At 40.8% G+C, this 19,454-nt stretch overlaps 1 protein-coding gene across 4 annotated transcripts in view; it reads right to left on the bottom strand.

Annotated features, from left to right (window-relative positions):
- Positions 1–19,454, bottom strand: part of FARP1 (FERM, ARH/RhoGEF and pleckstrin domain protein 1) — a 217,516-nt gene that overhangs the window by 51,400 nt on the left and 146,662 nt on the right. For all 4 annotated transcript variants that reach the window (XM_075741088.1, XM_075741077.1, XM_075741067.1 and 1 more), the window contains exons 4-10: positions 15,652–15,694; positions 14,467–14,545; positions 11,967–12,064; positions 7,109–7,223; positions 5,780–5,927; positions 1,129–1,224; positions 449–612 (exon numbers count right to left, since the gene is read on the bottom strand). In XM_075741088.1, the coding sequence (XP_075597203.1) occupies positions 449–612; positions 1,129–1,224; positions 5,780–5,927; positions 7,109–7,223; positions 11,967–12,064; positions 14,467–14,545; positions 15,652–15,694 (743 nt within the window). The remainder of the gene's footprint in view (positions 1–448; positions 613–1,128; positions 1,225–5,779; positions 5,928–7,108; positions 7,224–11,966; positions 12,065–14,466; positions 14,546–15,651; positions 15,695–19,454) is intronic.

The following is a 19,454-nucleotide window of genomic DNA, read 5'->3' on the forward strand; positions in this document are numbered from 1 at the left end:
AGGTCTCAGTATAGAGACAAGCCATTGCTTTTAACTGCATAGAGATGGGTTTACTACAGGGACATGCAATAAAAAGACAAATCTCTACGCTGATACACAGGAAAGATCCCATCCTAGAAGCAGAAGATGCAGAGTGCCAACAAGTTGGTAGCTAGTGTTGCTTAGAACACAGGTGGATTTTCTTATGCAAAACCAGCTGGAATTACGTACTTTATATCTTACCTCCAGAAAGCTACTTTGCAACAGCTACTACAAAATGAATGCAGACTTTTTCCCCTAAAGAGTTCTTTGCAGTGTTCTGGTTGAGAAGATGCAACTGAAAATATAAAGGAGCAAACTACAATGGAAAAAAGGGGAGCTGAAAATAATAGGTTTAATCCTAGATTGCTACGGATGTGATTTTGAAATAGGGAGGCAAGAAAGGTGGAAAGAAGAATGCAGGTCTTACCTGAACCTAAATGATGAACCTCTAGAAAAAAGAACAGGTTTAGGCTTTGGTTTAGGTTCCTCAAAAAGCCTGAAAAAGGCATGATGTTCCACGCAGATCTTCCAGAAAGACTTGCAAAAATCTCGACTGGACATAAGGAATTCCAGAGTGTCCTGGAATGAACTCTGAAAATTGAGATGGCATTTGCAATGTAAGCAAGCAAGCAACATATGTTACAGACATGCATTAACAAAGCAGACGCTATGCTATTAAAAAAAAAAAGAAAAAAAAGCTTTTTCCCAACTCATTTGCTTTCAGGCTTAACAGGCCCTATCCTTCCCACTTTGAGACATCAATAGTCTGCCTGGCAGTATCAGAGCTATTCCTCAAACTTCCTTTCACTGAAAAATATGACAGAGACAAAGCAGTGGTCTTAACATTAACAAGAAGAGGTGGCTTACATGCTGTAACTTAAGAATTGATGATATAATACCAGAGTTGCAGCCAGACATTCCGTTTACATTTCCTTTGCTAGGACTGCTCACCTGAGATGCCAGGTTGATGCATGCAGTACCAACAGTGAACATAACCAATTAATTTAAAAAAAAAAAATCTTGAGGTGATAAAAACGTATGTCTACATGATTAGAAATTTACCAGATAACCTTTGGTCAACTTCATCAATTCCTGACAAGGACTTACATTCACATCAGGCCGTAGTTTGATGAGAAAACGTTTCCTCTTGAAGCTCAGCTTTCGAACCTTAGCCCAGTTGAAGGCGTTGATCTTGGTGTGACCCTACAGAGAACAACGCCAGCAGAGTTTAAGCATTCCAGATCTGAATGGAGAAATCTAAACTGCTAAAGAAAGCTTGTCATAAAGTAATCATCTATTCACTTAAAATTATGGTATTTTTTATCATTCATCTTCTGATAATACAAACCATAAGCATCTGGTGCCGTGACTGAAGGCATGTACTTATGGTTAAACTCTTGCATATTTATAGGACTAGGTATGCTGAGTTGATGTGAAAGTATCTGACCCAGTATCACTGCACAAAACAGGGTGGCCCAGCTTTGCCCAGATGATATTATCTTGTTCCACTATGCAGACTCAGATTTTCAGCAGACCAAGGCACATCCCAGCAGTGCCGCCTTCTCTTTCCACCAGCTACAGAGAATGCAGGGAATCCAGACACATAACGTGTCACCTCACTTTGATGGGGTAGATTTCCTTCCTCTTTGGCCTCTTTCCTTTGCCTCTACAGAGCAAATTAAACACCCCTTTAAATATTAGTTAACTAGGGGGGTAAAAAAACAGCAACTGAAAGTTTTGTATTGGAAGTACAAAATACTGGGAGCATTCTGACCTTTCATAAGGAGCAAGAGAAGTAAAAGGAACCTAAATAAATTACTTGTCTCTGAAGAGTCACAAAATGCTTTTCTCAAAAAAAAAAAGCAACCAAAAACCAGAAGCACACAGCAAGTCTGAGAGAAATTATCTTCAAAATACTACAATTCCCAATGACTGCATCATTAGCCCCTACCCCCCAGAAGTCTCTTCTTAATCTATGTTAGAAGGTATTTGAGGTATTATTTTAAAAAATTAATTACAGTAGTTTGTTCAGTAAAGATTTCAATACAAACATGCCTACAGCACAGAGCAGAAGTTTCACAGAGCTACTACAGGATTGCTAAATGCAGAAACCCACACCGATTTGGGCGCCGTCATCAGACGGACGTAGGAGTAATGACAGTGTGACGATCTCTGCTAAGACAACCTGCTGTCTAAGAATCACATAATTAATCTCCCTTAGAATATTCAGCAGCACTGACATTGATTTCTAAATAAATGGCAGGCTTTAAAGTAAGTCTGTCTGAGTGCTGCCTATGCCATTTGTGAGGGAACCTTTATTTTCCTTGAGGTCATTCTAATGAGGTCTTCATATTTCAATTTCTCTCAGTTACATCCAAAATAAAAAGATGGACTTAAGGCTCTTGCCCTGTGAAGTGCCTGAAGGAAGCCCTCAGCCTACTGCCAGATGCCAGGTGCTGGGCAGACTCCAGCAAGTCAGAGCCTAACCTGAGCTTCCTTTTCAGTCTTGAAGCTTGACCCAGCAAAATTTCCAAGCTTTTCTGAAAGTTCAGAAAAAACCTGTTTTCAAAGTCCCAAACACATTAGGACAAGAAGAGATGAGAGCTTTACAAATCAGGCCTTGGGCCTTCATGCAGCAGCTGCATCTTTACAGGAGGATCCCAGCTGGGACTTAGCGAGGTCCACGCTGTTTTGTGTGGACACGTACTTCCAGCTGTAAGACAGTCTTAAGTTATAAAGCTTTGCAATTCATTAATTCAGCTGATGAAAATACTGTGGGGGAGCAAGGGAAGGGCCTGAACATACAATTATTTGAGTTATGTGCGTTTCTAACAACATCCTGGTGTTCTCATGGTTCAAGCTATGCTTCAGTTTTGGGGTTTAGCAACCCATGTAGTTGAGGAGCATTGGGTTTTTTATCTGTTTTTTAATTTAGATCTCAGAGCATTTGAGTCAGACATATTTCTGTGTTTGTTGCTGTTGTTTTTTCTTTATAAAAGGACTCAAAGTAGTATAAGGTTGGAAACACTAGTATTTTAACTGAAGTCCAACAGTTAAAATGAATAGCCTTTTTTGACATTTGTGAAAATGGACATTCTAAAGAACAGTTTACTTACTGTTTTTAACAGTGAGGTAAGCAGCATTTAGGTTAGGAAAGCCAAAGCCCTGAGAGAAATCAGTCTGGCCAGGGATGTTAAGGACAACAAGAAAAGCTTCTATAGGTATGTCAGTGAGAAAAGGAGAATGAGGGAAAATGTGGGTCCCCTCCGGAATGAAACGGGTGACCTGGTTACCCAGGATATGGAGAAGGCTGAGGTACTCGATGACTTCTTTGCCTCAGTCTTCACTGGCAAGTGCTTGAGCCACACTGCCCAGGTTGCAGAAGGCAGGGACTGGGAGAATGCAGAACCGCCCACTGTAGGAGAAGATCAGGTTTGAGACTATCTAAGGAACCTGAAGGTGCACAAGTCCATGGCATCTGATGAGATGCATCCGCGGGTCTTGAGGGAACTGGTGGGTGAAGTGGCCAGGCCACTCTCCATCATATTTGAGAAGTCCTGGTAGTCCGGCAAAGTTCCTGCCGACTGGAAGAGGGGAAACATAACCCCCATTTTTAAAAAGAATAAAAAGGAAGACCCAGGGAACTACGGGCCGGTCAGTCTCACCTCTGTGCCTGGCAAGATTATGGAGCAGACCCTCCCGGAGACTATGCTCAGGCACATGGAAAATAAGGAGGTGATTGGTGACAGCCCACAGGACTTCACTAAGGGCAAATCGTGCCTGACAAATTTGGTGGCCTTTTATGACAGGGTTATAGCATTGGTGGATAAGGGAAGAGCGAGTGACGTCATCTACCTGGACTTGTGCGGGGCATTTGACACCGTCCCGCACAACATCCTTGTCTCCAAATTGGAGAGAAATGGATTTGATGTATGGACCACTTGGTGGCTAAAGAATTGGCTGGACAGTCACACTCAAAGAGTTGCAGTCAATGGCTCAATGTCCAAGTGGAGATCAGTGACGAGTGGCGTTCCTCAGGCGTCGGTACTGGGACCAGCACTGTTATAACGTCTTTGTCAGCAACATGGACAGTGGGATCAAGTGCACCCTCAGCAAGTTTGCCAATGACACCAAGCTGTGTGGTGTGGTCGACACGCTGGAGGGAAGGGATGCCATCCAGAGGGACCTTGACAGGCTGGAGAGGTGGGCCTGTGCAAACCACATGAAGTTCAACAAGGCCAAGTGCAAGGTCCTGCACGTGGGTCGGCGCAATCCCAAGCATGACTATAGGCTGGGCAAGGAATGGATTGAAAGCAGCCCCAAGGAGAAGGACTTGGGGGTATTGATTGATGAGAAGCTCAACATGAGCTGGCAGTGTGCGCTTGCAGCCCAGAAAGCCAACCGTGTCCTGGGCTGCATCAAAAGAAGTGTGACCAGCAGGTCGAGGGAGGTGATCCTGCCCCTCTACTCCGCTCTTGTGAGACCCCACCTGGAGTACTGCATCCAGCTCTGGGGGCCCCAGTACAGGAGAGACATGGAGCTGTTAGAGCAAGTCCAGAGGAGGGCCACAAAGCTGATCAGAGGGCTGGAGCACCTCTCCTGTAAGGACAGGCTGAGAGAGTTGGGGTTGGTCAGCCTGGAGAAGAGAAGGCTCCGGGGAGATCTAATTGTGGCTTACCAGTATCTGAAGGGGCCTACAGGAAAGCTGGAGAGGGACTGTTTATCAGGGAGTGTAGTGACATGACAAGGGGGAATGGCCTCAAGCTGAAGGAGGGTCGATTTAGATTAGATGTTGGGAAGAAATTCTTTCCTGTGAGGGTGGTGAGGCACTGGAACAGGTTGCCCAGAGAAGCTGTGGATGCCCCCTCCCTGGCAGTGTTCAAGGCCAGGTTGGATGGGGCTTTGGGCAACGTGGTCTAGTGGAGGGTGTCCCTGCCCATGGCAGGGGGCTTGGAACTAGATGATCTTTAAGGTCCCTTCCAACCCAAACCATTCTATGATTCTATGATATGATTCTATGATTTTGAATGCTAGTAGACATAAGTTCATCTGAAATGAAAGCATTTTACACCAGCTGACTATCTGTACCTTCACAATTGTAAAGCCCAATTTGTTATTTATCTAAGGGGAACTGCACAACAACAATTTGATAAATTTACTAATGATGCTTCATGAACATTTACTAGGCTGACAGGGGTAGGAGGGGAGACGAAAGAAATGTAAGGAAAATACTTTGGATCTTTTAGGGAAAGAAGCAAGATTAATGGATTCAGCAAAGACAGAATGGCCAAGGCTGGTCAAGAAGATTGTAAAATCTCTGACAAAGTAATGCTACAGAGAGCTTCCATTCACTTCCTACATCCTTCTTCATGTACTCCAGTTGTCTGTTGTTTTATTTGTCCCTGCTTCACGCCCATTTAGTATGCCCCATGCCTGCAAGACCTCCCTGCTCCTAATATGTAGGTGTCAGCATGACCGACTTGTAAATTGTGAGCTGTGGATCAGTTTGCACCTTGAACAGCACATTGTAGCTGCAGATGGAGTTCTACCCTGTGCATGCAAATGAGGTAAGAGTCCCTGGAAGTGAATGACCTAATACGGCTATAAAAGGTTTAAGGTCATTGTTAGAAAAAATTTGGAAGTTCCTGATTTTTCCCAACCAAGTTCCTTTAGACATGGTTGAGGTCCTGAATTCTTATTGCTGTAAGAAATCTCTCTGCTTTATAAAGTACAAAGTCATGTCCTGAGCAGCTCTAACCTGAAACACTAGAATGCCTGTGTTGGCAACAGCCAGGTTGATTTTTGTCCCTTCCCTGTCCTTGGCTGGATGCAAGCGTATTCCATACATCTCCAGCCGACGGGCAATCTCCAAAAGCTGGAAGTCAGACTCTGCTGGTGTCTGTCCCCTTGAAAAAGAAAGCAGAGAAGACATACAAATTCTTCACACCTTTTAATAGAGATCAACAGGTCCTCCAGAGAACAAAGAGACATTTCATCAAAGAGACTGAAATCTGTCAGAGATATAATATATGTATGATTTTTCTGTGTCCCCAGATTTCTATCACCTAGAACAACAATTTTCTCTTAGACTAAACCAATACCAAAGAATCCACAGATTTTATGGCCTATTAGAAATTTTGATCACTCCAATTCTGAGACACCTGATACAGCCAGATTTTGAACCATTAACTTTAACACAATTCAATACCTCTCTTTATATTTTCCATTGGAAAAACATGCTATATTCCTTTTAAAAAATATTAAATCATAAACAGAAGTATGTAAAGATGTTGTTCACTATAAAAGTGAATGCAATACCAAAATGAAGTAAAACAGAAGACAAGAAAACATTAACATAAAAGTTGGGAACTCATAAGCACTAAATTAATCATGACAAAATTATGCAAGTATTTATCATTACTGCTATAGAACTCCTTACCACTCACATCTAATTCAATGTAGTTCAAAATGAAACTGTTCAAGTATTGGAGTGTTCTCAAAAGCAAAAAAAAAACCTTTCTACATCTTACTTGTAATTTTTTTAACCATCTTCTTACTACTAGTCTTTTCTCCAGGCCTTAGGATACCAATTTGCACCATCATCTTAAATTATATTTCCCCAAAATCCCTAATTCTGCAAGCACTTTTTTTTGTTTAACTGAAATTATCATTAAACCCATTCTTCACCCATCTCTAAATACAGTGTGGAAAGGTGAAAAGGCAACATTCAGTGTCCTTGAAATCAAGAAGACTGCTGTCAGAAGCGCCTGACTGATCAGTCATCATTTCCAATCATACCTGCATGCACAAAATCAGTAGTGAAGCATTCTGTAGGAAATAGACTGTAAAATAATGGCATGCTTGAATGAATATAAAAATCAATTGCTCTTTAAACATCTTGTTATGATGACAGGAGAAAGGCAGGAGTAACTTTCAGGAAATTCATAGGCTTGAACATTTTTTAAGAAGTAACCTTTGAGAAACTCAGAGGTCCAAATCTCTTTTGTGGTTATGATCTATCATATATTTACAGTTAGAACTACTCTAAAGGAAAAGAAGGCCAACAATAAGAACAAAAACATCTTACATGTGGCTACGGTGAAATTCCATGATTTTGTCTTCTAGTGCTTCTTGCTGAGGTATATACTTGTTCTTCGCTAAGTGTTCACGATCTATGGTTTCATCAAAATCTCCAATCTCAGCTATGGAGAATTTTAAGAAAAGTCTATTAAAACATTGTGTTAAATCTGAATTATTCGGGCATTCCAAAAGGTGCAGACAGCTGGGGAGAGGGCAGAGAAGCAAACATAGTGTCTTGCAAGCTGTGTCATGGTTTTATGATTCAGATTCCCGCTACGTTATTTTCCACACATTCTTCCCTTCTCCTCCGTGTTAGTATTGAATATGTGAGAAGAAGCACAAGGACTCCTCCCATCCACCACAACCAAGTAGCTGTTGGACGTCGACTGAACAAATGAAGCCAGCACAGTGCTGCCTTGACTTGTGTGTGGGATAACGGGGCAGGAGGTGACAGGGAGGACAGCACTAATCCCACAGAACTCATCCATCTCTCACACACATGGGGTGCTCAGCTGCCTTTCCGCAGAGCAGCCAAGCACAAGCTTCCTCCCCCAGCCCATGCCCCACGGTGTAATCTTTGGGGAAAATCTGAAGAGAGATGGTTTTGTTTGCTTGTTTGAATGTAGGCATGTATTCCACCTCATGGGGTTACGAAACATTTGTCTTCCTCTAATTTTGCAGCAGTTTGAGACACATTCTGTCTCCCTCCTCCTCAAAGTCGCTCCCATCTGCTGCAGTTATTCAATACCGTGTGTGCAACAGTATGTCACACCCACCTTCCATTTTGCAGCCCATTCAGTGAGATTTCCTTTTTTTGGGGGGGTGGGGGGGGGGGCACAGTGGGGAGGGGTAGGCAATCTATGTGTGGGTGCCAGATTACTATCTTGTTGCCTGCTATTCTTGGAATACCTCTGAAAATCTTGCTATTAGCTTTTTCACTGAACAGCATAGCAGCCTCTGCCTGCAAACCTGCTGGAATAATATCAACAATGCTACAACAAAGGCTGCTACCTTAATAACATCAGTGAAATTAAAATGCAGCACCCTCAAATTAAATCCAGGTTGCAGTCAAGACACGTTGTTGCACAGTTGACCTATGATGTCACAGACCCAAGCTTAGATCCTTGCCTTATCCTCACCTCAGTTCTGCCTATGTAAATGATCCCTTAATCCAGTTCTGTCCAAAATAAGCTGGTTTGGAAAATAGAAAGGTTTCAGATGATGTTTAAAACACTGCGGGTGATTTCTGACAAAAGTTTGCCTGGGATCAGATGTACCTGCAAATGTGGAGGGGGAGCAATAACCTTGTGTAGGCAAGGAAGATGAGGACCAAAGCATCTATAAATGACAGAGCAGTAACCTTTCAACCCAAATTGCCTGCAGCCACACAAGGTGTTTTTATACTGTGGAGGTCAGAGATGGAAAAGAGTTGATAACTGAAACTGACTGATTTCCACCCCCTCCCTCATTGCATCTGCTCCGAATCATTCCTTGAGACAGCAGAAATACTACAGAATCTTTGAGAATTCTCCTTTGTAAAATCTCCCTTTCGTCTCCACCTCAGAAACAGCTCCCTCACTCCAGTTTTACTCGCCCCAATGTCACAAATCTTTAGGGTGTGTTTTTAACCCTAACTCAAATGAAAGGCAAGTTTCTCTTCTTTACTGAAGCCATAAGCCCACCTAAGTTTGCAATACCTCAAATAATGTGGGCCTTGATTCTTTAAAACGCAGCTCATACCCTGTACGTCCTTGTACATGGATGGACTTCAATCACATTCTGTAGGGCTTTCTTCAGAGCCCAGAGTACCAGAAGACTCCTATTTCACCGCTACATGATTTCTATAACGTTCTCTGCATTTGTCAACTGCAAATCCACCATCAAAATTGTCCTCCTGGCTTTCAAATTACTTCTGAATTTGTTCTCTCTGACCTCACGCTCAACAGCTTTTCCTTCTCTCCTTAGCCCCCTTTTCCACCTTAAATGCCTTTCTAGTAGCACTCCCTCTAGAATGAGAGGGAGTTCTATTCTGAATATTGTCAGCCTCACATACAACTCTTCTTTAAAATCTTTTCATGTGTTTTAGCCTAAGATTGATTTCCACTGATGCTCCCTTTTCTCTTACCTTACAAGTGTGTTACACCACGCTGTATTCTGTCTGCATTAGCACTTCTGATATGGCTCATGCTTTGTATTTCAGCTCTTTTCCTTTAAACAATCCATCTTCTTACTTCACACACTTACTTTACTGCATCATTTGCGGTATCAAAGTGCCCCCTCACTTCTAACACTTTCTGTAGTGCTTTTAAGGTTTTTTAAAATAGAATGTTTCAAATATAAATTTCATTCTGTAATATACATGCTAATTTAACAGAAACCTATTTGCTGTCATATTATTATTTCATATAAATAACAGTCTATAACATTAACATAAGCTTGTATACATAATACAATGGGCCTCCTGGAATCAGATATCCCCCATGGAAACCACTCGTAGGCACAGCATCGATAAGACATACAATACCTAACCTCCTGCATTCTCAATCTTTCCACTTTGATATCATTACTCTTACCAGCTGTCTAGTTTTATTTTTGTTACAAACAAATATGTAATACTTCTTTAGCTACTGAATAGGAAGCCAGAAAGAAAACAAATACAAAAGACAGCCCATGTGGGTAAGATACAGCTATAGACATTTATCAGAGAAAATTTTCACAGAAAAATGTTCATGAGACACAAGATGGATAAATAAATGAGACAGTCACAAAATTCTAGCAGAGGTTTCTAGCAAACACTGTTACACAAAAAAGAGAGAGGGGAAAAATCATAAACAGCAAAAGAAAAAGGTCCATGATGGGGGGAAACAGCACTGCAGGTGCACCATGAGGCACAACATCCCTCCGCCCAAAATGGCAGTTCAGATTCTGTGAATACTCACTTGTGCATGACGAATCTCTCACCTCTCTCCTTCTGACATGATAGAAAAACTCCATTTTTCAGTACAGAAATATCTTACCTTACTCTCCCCATAAGGAGAGTACTACTTGCATCCTAAAATCTCAGTTCAGTATCACTCTGCACCTCTAGCTCACAAGTGAAAGGGACAAAGAACTAGAAAGATTTCCAATGCATCATGATCATTTCCAGCAACTGAGGTAAATTATTTTATCCAACAGTATAATGCATCTCAGCAGCATAAGAGCAATGGTGGGGATTTGCCATTTTTGCACACTTTGAAATGAATACTTCTTGCTGGCCTGCATGGGTGTGTCGGGGGGAATGGCCAGCTGTATAACGGAGGAATTTTGAAAAAAACAATGAATTAAATTTGAGTTTTACTGTGGGGAGAAGGGAAAGGAAAAAAGACAGCTTGTAAAGGTGAAAGAACATGCTGTATTTTATCCTCTTATGCTGTTGCTTTAGGAAAACAAGCTAGCAGTTGCACTCTGCGCAGTTCAGACACCAGAGCTGTAGATGGTTCAGTGAAGAACTTAATTGAGTAATCAAAAAGAGATGAGTAAGACATGAAATAGGATCTAAGTAGAAATCATAAGGAGAATAATGCATATAAACTATAAGAGCTTAAGACAGTATGATCATGAAGTAATACCTCAAATGAAGAGAGATACATGCATTAGGGTGTCCTCTCCCCAACATCTTTCTTTGGTGCACAGGCATTTAGAAGGAAAACTCACTCTCATAGAATGCAGTGTAACAAATGATACACAATTTCCCCCAAATGATCAACGTTTTTTTCCTGAGATGAAAGGAAGTTAGAACTACCTTAATCAAGGAAAGAACTACAGTTGGTGTGCTGGACACCACAATGGGAAAAACTAAAAGACACGAAAAGCTTGCTAGGCAAGGATCAATTTTTTAAAGAGTCTGTGCTGCAAAAATACTTGGTTTTAGAATGGTATGAAGAACACAGAATTTCACAGAGGCTGTTGTACAGCTTCTTATTACCACTCAGTCCCACTGGGCAATGATGACCATGGCAAACAGAAAACCATTCAACACCTGCCTTTCCAATAGCAATTGATGAAAAACTGCCCTAACACTCAAACAGACTATGACGAAGGATAATGAGATTTATCTATTCATCACTAAAGAGCTTCTGAACGTCTTTGTTGACTGCAATTTCCATACAACAGCATTTCAGTGGAAAAATGCAATACTGAATTGTACAATGACCATTCAAAACAATGGTCTAGTATGACCATTATATATACTACTAAGTGGTTTTTCCTAATATTATTCTCAAGATGACTAGCTGTAAAGCCTTGAAATGGAAAACATACAGTGTGTTTCAAGTGATCTGGAAGCTTAAAGAAGCTTTGATGTAATGAACAAAGTTAATGTATGATTCCACTGAACAGTCTTATTGTGCATACTTTGCAATTAAAAAAAAAAAAAAAAGCTTAAAATCTGTTGTCTTTTCCTTCCCTATCAGTTCCTCTTAGGACTATGATTTAGTCTGGCATTCTAAGCATGTTTGTTTACTATGTTCTCTAGACATCATACAGATCTCCAGGAATTTGAATGCTCTGCTGACAAAGTATAATAAAACAGGAATTCAGAAGAATTCAACCTGTTTGCCACTACCTGCAAAGTTTGCTTTTTAAATGATCCTAGGCAGACTATCAAATGCAGTGTTTTAAAAATGCAAATCCAGTCTCCAGGGGCTCTTCTTTATTTGAAAGAATAAATTATCTGTATTTGAATGCCATTATACAGAAATATAATTAATTGTCCATACAGCTTAAACCTGTCCCTGCAGCTGCTACTTATAGGTACCCCAGCAAAGCATGTCCAATCAATCATCCTGTTTATCCTCCTGGAAAGAAGGAAAAAGGGAACTTACACTGTACTATGTGCGAGATTAAGAGGGCAGTGCTGGTATCATTACAGGTTAGCCTTCCCTGTGCCAGGTCCTGCTTCACTTGCAATGCAAATAGGTACCTGCAAAACCAAAGTGAACAAAGAGTTACGCAAAACATGAGGGAAAGAGGGGAAAGTATTTCGACGCCAGCTGTGGTTCTGACTACATGTTCCTTTCACTTTTTGGAATCTACAGAAGTGATCTGAATTTCCCAAGTTTAGAGGCTAAATAAAACATAATAGATACTGAATTACAGCCATTAGAGTCTTAGATGGTGGCTGCTTTGCAGAACCAAGATATCTCTCTCTTTCTCTCTCCCTCTCCTCCTTGGAACCGGAGCAATGAGATCTGGAAGCGATATGACAGTGGAAGCAAATGTGACAGCTATTAAGCGCTCCACAACTGCACAGCAAGCAGCACTAGATAATGGAGCTGCTTGTAACTATGAAGAAATGCCAGATAAACCAGTGATTTCAAGTTATCAGTTAGTTCTTGCAGAACACGAGGAGAACTCTAAAATTCCACCGTAGCACTCACCTGGAAATGAGGAGCAAGATCTTGATCAAACAACTCTAGCTAGCTCTGATACTTTTGTGGCCCCATTACCTGCACTGCCTGTGCACCAGCCATTTTTAACACATTTGCTTCCAAACCATCTCAGCCACGTATGTCAACTCTACATAGAGAGTGTAAATGCAGAGACATCACAGCTGCACAACATTTTTCCAATGTTTAAATTTCTTCTAGCTTCAACAGGACTTGAAATTGCTTAGTTCCACTCAGCATCAAATTCTTCCCTAGAAAAAAGTGACCTAGCAGTAAGCATTTCTCCTATATGAAACCTGAACTAGTTAGACACCTTAACAAGCCTTCCAAAGACTGCACATCCTCTGGAGAACTTACACTAGGAGATCTCAACAGTTTATAGCAAGACTAGATTTTAATAGGTTCAGTGAAAAGTTCTCATTTGAACAGTGAGTTTCTGAATGAGGAGATGTAGGTAAATTAAATGAAAAGGACAAGCTGAGTACAGAAACATACACAGTACATGAAATAATGTAGCATATCTAAATAACGTGCTTTTGAAACCTGGAGACATCTGCCTACCCATACAAAATTCACCCTAGTAGAAGAATACAGCACAAAAATATTGTATTCTCTGATTCTCCAAGTGATGAAGCTGCAGCCTGTGGATATGTTTTTGCATCCTACATCCTACACACTGCTGCGTACATATATTCAAGTTCCCTAGCATATCCATTTTAAAATCTAACCAAAAAAGTCATTAGGATTCAGAGACATGTCTCCAGGTGCAGAAAGAGATCACCAAAAACCAATTTACAGTTCACATAGTAAGCAACTATGTGATATGCAGAGTATCTACTTGGAAACAGAAATGTTTCATTAGTACCATCGCACTGTGAGTTTTCATTCATCCCCTTTATTGTTTTTACTCAGTCTTTCAAGTAAACATTCCTTCTTCCTAACCCACTTTTCTACTTTTCTCTGGCCAGGCCATCAAGAGATATCAATAATTTCTTTCTTTCCATTCCATTGTTCTATTACTAAAATAAAACAACACAGAACACCACAAAGGTGGACTTGTTCTTTATGAAGCAGGTCATAAGGACACAAGAGCTCTTTGTAAAAGAGGACTTCATCTTGTGAGAAGATTGAAAGTAAAAACGAATAATGAAAATACTGACTCAGAATGGAAAAATGTAATTAAAAAATAGTAATATTGTAGATAAGAAAAAAGACTTGAAAAGCTTCCTGCTAATGAGGAAGAACCTTAACAGGTCCCTCACATACATATTTACTTATAGAGAAACATGACTCTTCATGACAATGCAGTGTGAAATTCAAAGCTTAAATGAAGTTTTTGAAATGCACTGAAAATAAACACACCTGTAAGGTATTCTTTCTGCATACATTTGTATCTTTCTCTACTTTCCTCTCACTTTTCATTTTGTTCCCTCTCCTTTTCATTTCTCTATCTCTGAAGTCACAGTTCTACCTGTGCAAACCATTGGCACTTGCGCTGGCTACAGGAATAGGATCCAATGCTGCTGCAACTTGGTAATTCATACAAAACAACTCTCTCCCAAAGATGGGTGCAGAGTCGCACGTGTCCCTCAGCAGAGGAGTGCCCCAGGGCACCAGCACTTGCCTTAGGTCCCTTCCAACACCCCTGCCAAAGGGGCTTGGAGAACTCTGTTGCTGAACTGCCTTCTCTTGGGGTAAGCAAAGCTCTCCCAGGGCCTCAAATCCAGGGAAGCAAAGGACTTCTGCACTCTGCAGAACCTCTTAGCACAGACTGCAACAGAATCTTAGGTACGTATTTTTCCATTGCATTCAAGGTTGGGGCAAATAACATCAAACTAATACTAAGAGGCACCCATCCATCCTCACACAGTCATCTCAAATTCCATATTCTCCCCTCTGTCCAACAGAGATTTAACTAAAAAAAAAAGCTACTAACCTTGTCAGTTCCTCCTGCAGCTGAGCATGGTCAGGTGGGAAGAATTTTACCACAAATTTTACAACAACGTGCTTCGGTCCTAAGGGAAATGTCAAAGGAAGTTAGCGAACATCAGTAACATGCTGGCCAAATTTTATTACGCAAAATGATGTTCAAGGGGTGATTCATGAAACCTGCAGTGCATACATACATGCTAACCTCCTGTCCTTTGTTAGTATTCAGGTTATTTAGAAATAGCGCAATAAAATTTACGCACAATAAAAGAGAACAGTAACTTGGTGGTGGGATACTCTGCCAAAACCGAGTCTGTTCTTAGTAATTACATCAGTTGATCCAATAAAATATATTATGCATGTCTATTTTCCTTGCTTCAGAACAGGAGGGAGCTAAAATACGCTCTATTTTTCAAATCCACTAGCAAATTACTATTTCTGTTTTAACAGCAGCACATTTATTCTGACTCTTACAAGTACAAAAGGAGCAATGCATCTCTCTCATGAGAGAGAGGTGCCAGAGCATGCACTCAGACTAATATGACCAGAGAGGCACCTAGGAAAATTTAATCTCAATGGCAAAGCTCAATAAATGAACATATTTCCTGATATTTGTCAGAGAAACAAAATCACCAAAACCTTTTCTGTTCACTTCTACTCTTCCCAGAGCTGATGGCTATTTACAAATTCCTTTAGGTTCCCACCACCCACCATAACTTTCCCTGATGCCCCTAACCCAACTGTTTCCTCCTCTTGGTCTCAGACAGTTCCAAGGTCTGCAGCAACGTCCCAGAGAGCTCTAACATATTTGCTAGCTCCTTCCCAGCAATAATGTCCTCCTCTTCTTTTTCTTTTATCCTGATTACTGTTACCTAGCAATGTCTGCTTCCTTTAATTCTTCTTTTACTGCATGCTTTTTTTTCTCTACAAAACTGTTTCTTCCTGTCACCACTGCCTCTTCTAGTGACTGACTAAACCTCTGTCTCCTACTGGGTCAGCCCCTTTGTATGTTCACGTGACATAATTTCACAGCACACACAGTTCATCTTTTAAGGACAGGACAGAAATAAAAGATAATCCACACAAAATTCAGTGAAGAAAGTTGAGAAGATAAAGATCCCAATTGATAGAGCCCTCATTTATTCCCGTATTCTCAGATCAACAAAATAAATGTCAGCAAGGAAGTACTTACTTCTAATCTGTTTCATAACAGGCTTCAAAAGATCAAGCCACACCTGAAAACAAAAGAAGGAGGTGTTATCATCTCTGAACAAACTACAGCTCGCAAAGGAGCATTTTTCATTGCACTAGTTAGATTTTCATTTACTTATTTTTTTCCAGCATGGTCATCATGCTGTCCCTAACTACACGTGGTGGATTTTCTCCCCCGAACCCTGGAAGATGCCCAGGAAACAGCACTGTTAATGGGCTGTCACCATGGCACAGCTTTTGAAGCAGTACAGATTCGGAGAGCTGAGAAAGAGCGAGGAGATCTCCCCCTCACTTGTCTCAGACAGCAACAGTCATGGCACGCTTGGTCAGGAACCATTCGTTTTATGGAAAGAACAACTGAAACAAGGAGTTCAGAAAAAGACACTCCTATACTGTCATTGTGGTCTTCACCTAAATTAATTTTGAGAAAGGCAAGTGAAAGGGGCTGGTGCTTGCCTTTGAACTGGGAACACCAGGCAAACAGAGAAACAAGAACCGGCACCATGCAAAGCACAGGTGGAAAGACCCTTACTTTATAGCCATGTAAGATTTTCTCTTTTCTATAAACCTAGGAAGATCAGGCCTAGACTTTTTTAACTGGGGGTAGTGTAACTTCTGCATATAGTTTACTTTCATCTGTTTTTTAACAAGCCATTTTTCAGGACAGGGTCTGTGTCTTTCCTTCAGCTTTCAAAAGAGAAGCAGTGGGTGGAAATAGAGTTTTCAGAGCCCAAATGTCCCATTCTGCAGTCTCAGTCAGAAGGGCCTGGGCAAAATATTACAGGAAGCTGAGAGACAATCACGCAGAAGGTAAAAGCCAAACGACTTGCGGGGCTTCATGCAACAGCTCATGGTCCTCAGCTGGCAACTAACTATGCCCAAGATTTGCATTTTGTTATCTCACTAAATTGCACGGAGTCTCCCATGGAGACATCTGGAATTTGTGAAGGAACATCCTACTACTGTCACAAAGGTTAAAGCCATTAAAAAACAAATTAACCCAGCCTTCCTCTAGAAAAAGACTATGTATTGAAATGAATACATCTTCGACCTTTAATAATTTTAGATTATGCAGAGACTGAAACATACTCAAAATATCCATTTTAGAAAATCACCTGAGAAGCCAGACAGGAATAGGCCTGTAATACTGCTATAACTGCTCCCATCCTGTTTGCTTTTTTCATCATTATTAATATGAGTGCTTCCAATTAGCAAAGACCTCACATTCCTGCCCTTTCATACCCACTAATGTTTCTCAATGGAATTCTTTTTATGTTTCTCACCCTATGAAAGTTTTTTCTTTTTTTCTTTTTTTTTTTTTTCCCTGGAAGGGCTAAAGAAACTTGGTTATCCAAGAATAGGAGCACAGTGTTTATCACACGTTAAGCTGGTTCTGACACTTTTCAGCATTTCAGTAACTTAAAAGTGTTTTGTTTTAGAAAGTTGGCATGTACGTAATCTGCAACGAAGGTCAGGACTTTGTCAAGTTTAGTGGGGAAAAAAAATAATCTTGAATATGAAACAGCCAGTTTACAAGAATATGGGAGTAATGTATTTTACTTGACACAAAAAAATAAATAAATCTTCTCTCTCCCTCCAGAGGGAGTTTACGATACAGCATGAGCACACAAGTGCGTCATTCCTTTCTCCACTTTCCCAATCCTCCTACAAGCAAGTTACAACATCCTTGACCAGACTGCTGGGTGCTACAAATGCGTGCCTTGAACATGTGTAGGGAGAAAGGTGGGGCAAAATAAAGATCTCACCACTATCTCCAAACCCAAGCAATCAAAACTTATGGATCATGCAACTCCCACGCTGTATCTAAACACAGCCAATCTGAGACTGGTTTATAAACTGGAAATGAAAAATAATGTGAGGATTCAATTAAGATTCATGTTTTCAATTTTCTCTGGAACTACAAAGGCTAGATTATTTATTTTTTAAACAAAGTTTGGCATTCCACAATAGCGACCAGATTTCAGCAGCTGGAGAACTGGGGCAGACACTAAGTGTGATGAAACTCTGTGAAACCCTAGGCTTGGCAACAGTGCCTTGTTCCTCCTTGTCCCAGCAGGAAGTGCAGCCCTCAGACCCTCCACGTTCATCTCCCATGCAGATCTTCTCTGCTACAAGCACAGCACGCTTGAATGTATACAGCTGCCAGGCATCTTGACATACAACTGTCAATATGTCAGATAGGAGGCCTGGAGCCTTGCACATTGAAACAAACACAGCTGAACTGTGAATATATGACTTCACATACATATGATTACATCCAAACAAATATGCTCTAAATATTTATTTTTCCTTTTACATTGCACTCTACATAGGAAAAGCAACTCATACTCTTCAGATGATATGAATGTAAAGTATGCACGTGTGGTTTATTTCTCAGACACATCATTAACTGCAACTTTTTTATTTGCACAATGTTTGAGTTCTACATTATGGCCATTATGAAGCTCAGCAAGTTTTGAATCCCACAGGAACAGTCACCTCAACTGCGTCATATAAACGGGTTACTATAATTTAAGTGTATATTACTCTCAGAGTGCTGCTCCACATTGAAACAATGATTCATAATCAAATCTCCTGCTTTGGAGATTCTATTAGGTGGTCGAAGGTGTTACTGCCACTGAATCTCACTATTCTTGGGGCACAGCTGACTAGACGTGAGCAACATTCGGGGATTTCTCCCCTTTTTCAGAAGCAAAGATTGGAACAACCAACAGGAACATGGACTGGCGCTCTCAGATACTTGGCTAATATTTCCTTTTGCAAGAGTATGGGCCACGTGAGTTACCATGCTCGATGCATAGAGGCATTTTCCTTCAGGTCAAACTGGTGATAGCCTTAGAGGTTTTCTCCACCTTCATCAGAGGCCTGGCTCCCCCACTGTGATTGTCTGGACATATTTCCAGCCAGTCAATTCCTGCCACTGCGAGGGCCTCCGGCACTGGCAGCACCTCAATCTCTTCTGTGTTCTGCCTCAAGCAAATAAACCATTTTGTTTTCACAAGACTGAAAACTGTTAGTTTACTTCAGGTCTCTGAGCAAAACACAGAGGGTCATCTATTTGAAACTTAATGACCTGTGAAGTAGAGAAGGTTGATCAAATGACCTTCTCTATTTTCTAGAAAACTAAAAAGCAACTGTATATACACAAGATGTTAGCATTTGTTTCAGTTTTCCATACATACATACATCAGGAATGTCAGTATGTCATTATTAACATGGCTACATGGACCCTCTGTTGTAATAGTACTGTACAGTTGCACTGTTTTGAAGAGTTATGTTAAGCTCTCAAGTTACCTAAAGCATTAGCCAAGCATATCTGGCAGAATACAAAACTCTGCAGTAAACTGTGTTCCATGAAAATCCAGGAGCAAACTGTGAAGCAGATCACTTTTAAAGATCAATGTCCCTTTTTTAAAATTTCCTCTTTAATTACAGTTAGTCTAAAACATGATGACCACTAATGTTCAGTTTTAGTGTCTATGTAAGCCTGCACTAAGGCATGACAACAGATTACTGCAGGAGCAGATAAATCCTCTTGTGTTAAGAAATATTGCTCCTCAAAGAAATTTGATACAGATGGACAGAAAATAGATTTTTTTTTTTTCCCCCCTAATTGCCCAAAGTCATCTCCTTTAGGTCAGCCAGGCTACTGGTGCAGAATTCACTGAACAGGCAAGAAATCCAGTATACACCAGAATGTACCGGTCAAACAATCCAGATAACTAGCACACATGCCAGTAGGTCACACAATAAGTTTAAAGT

Source organism: Balearica regulorum, chromosome 1 (genome assembly GCF_011004875.1).
Source record: "Balearica regulorum gibbericeps isolate bBalReg1 chromosome 1, bBalReg1.pri, whole genome shotgun sequence".
Taxonomy (NCBI): domain Eukaryota; kingdom Metazoa; phylum Chordata; class Aves; order Gruiformes; family Gruidae; genus Balearica; species Balearica regulorum.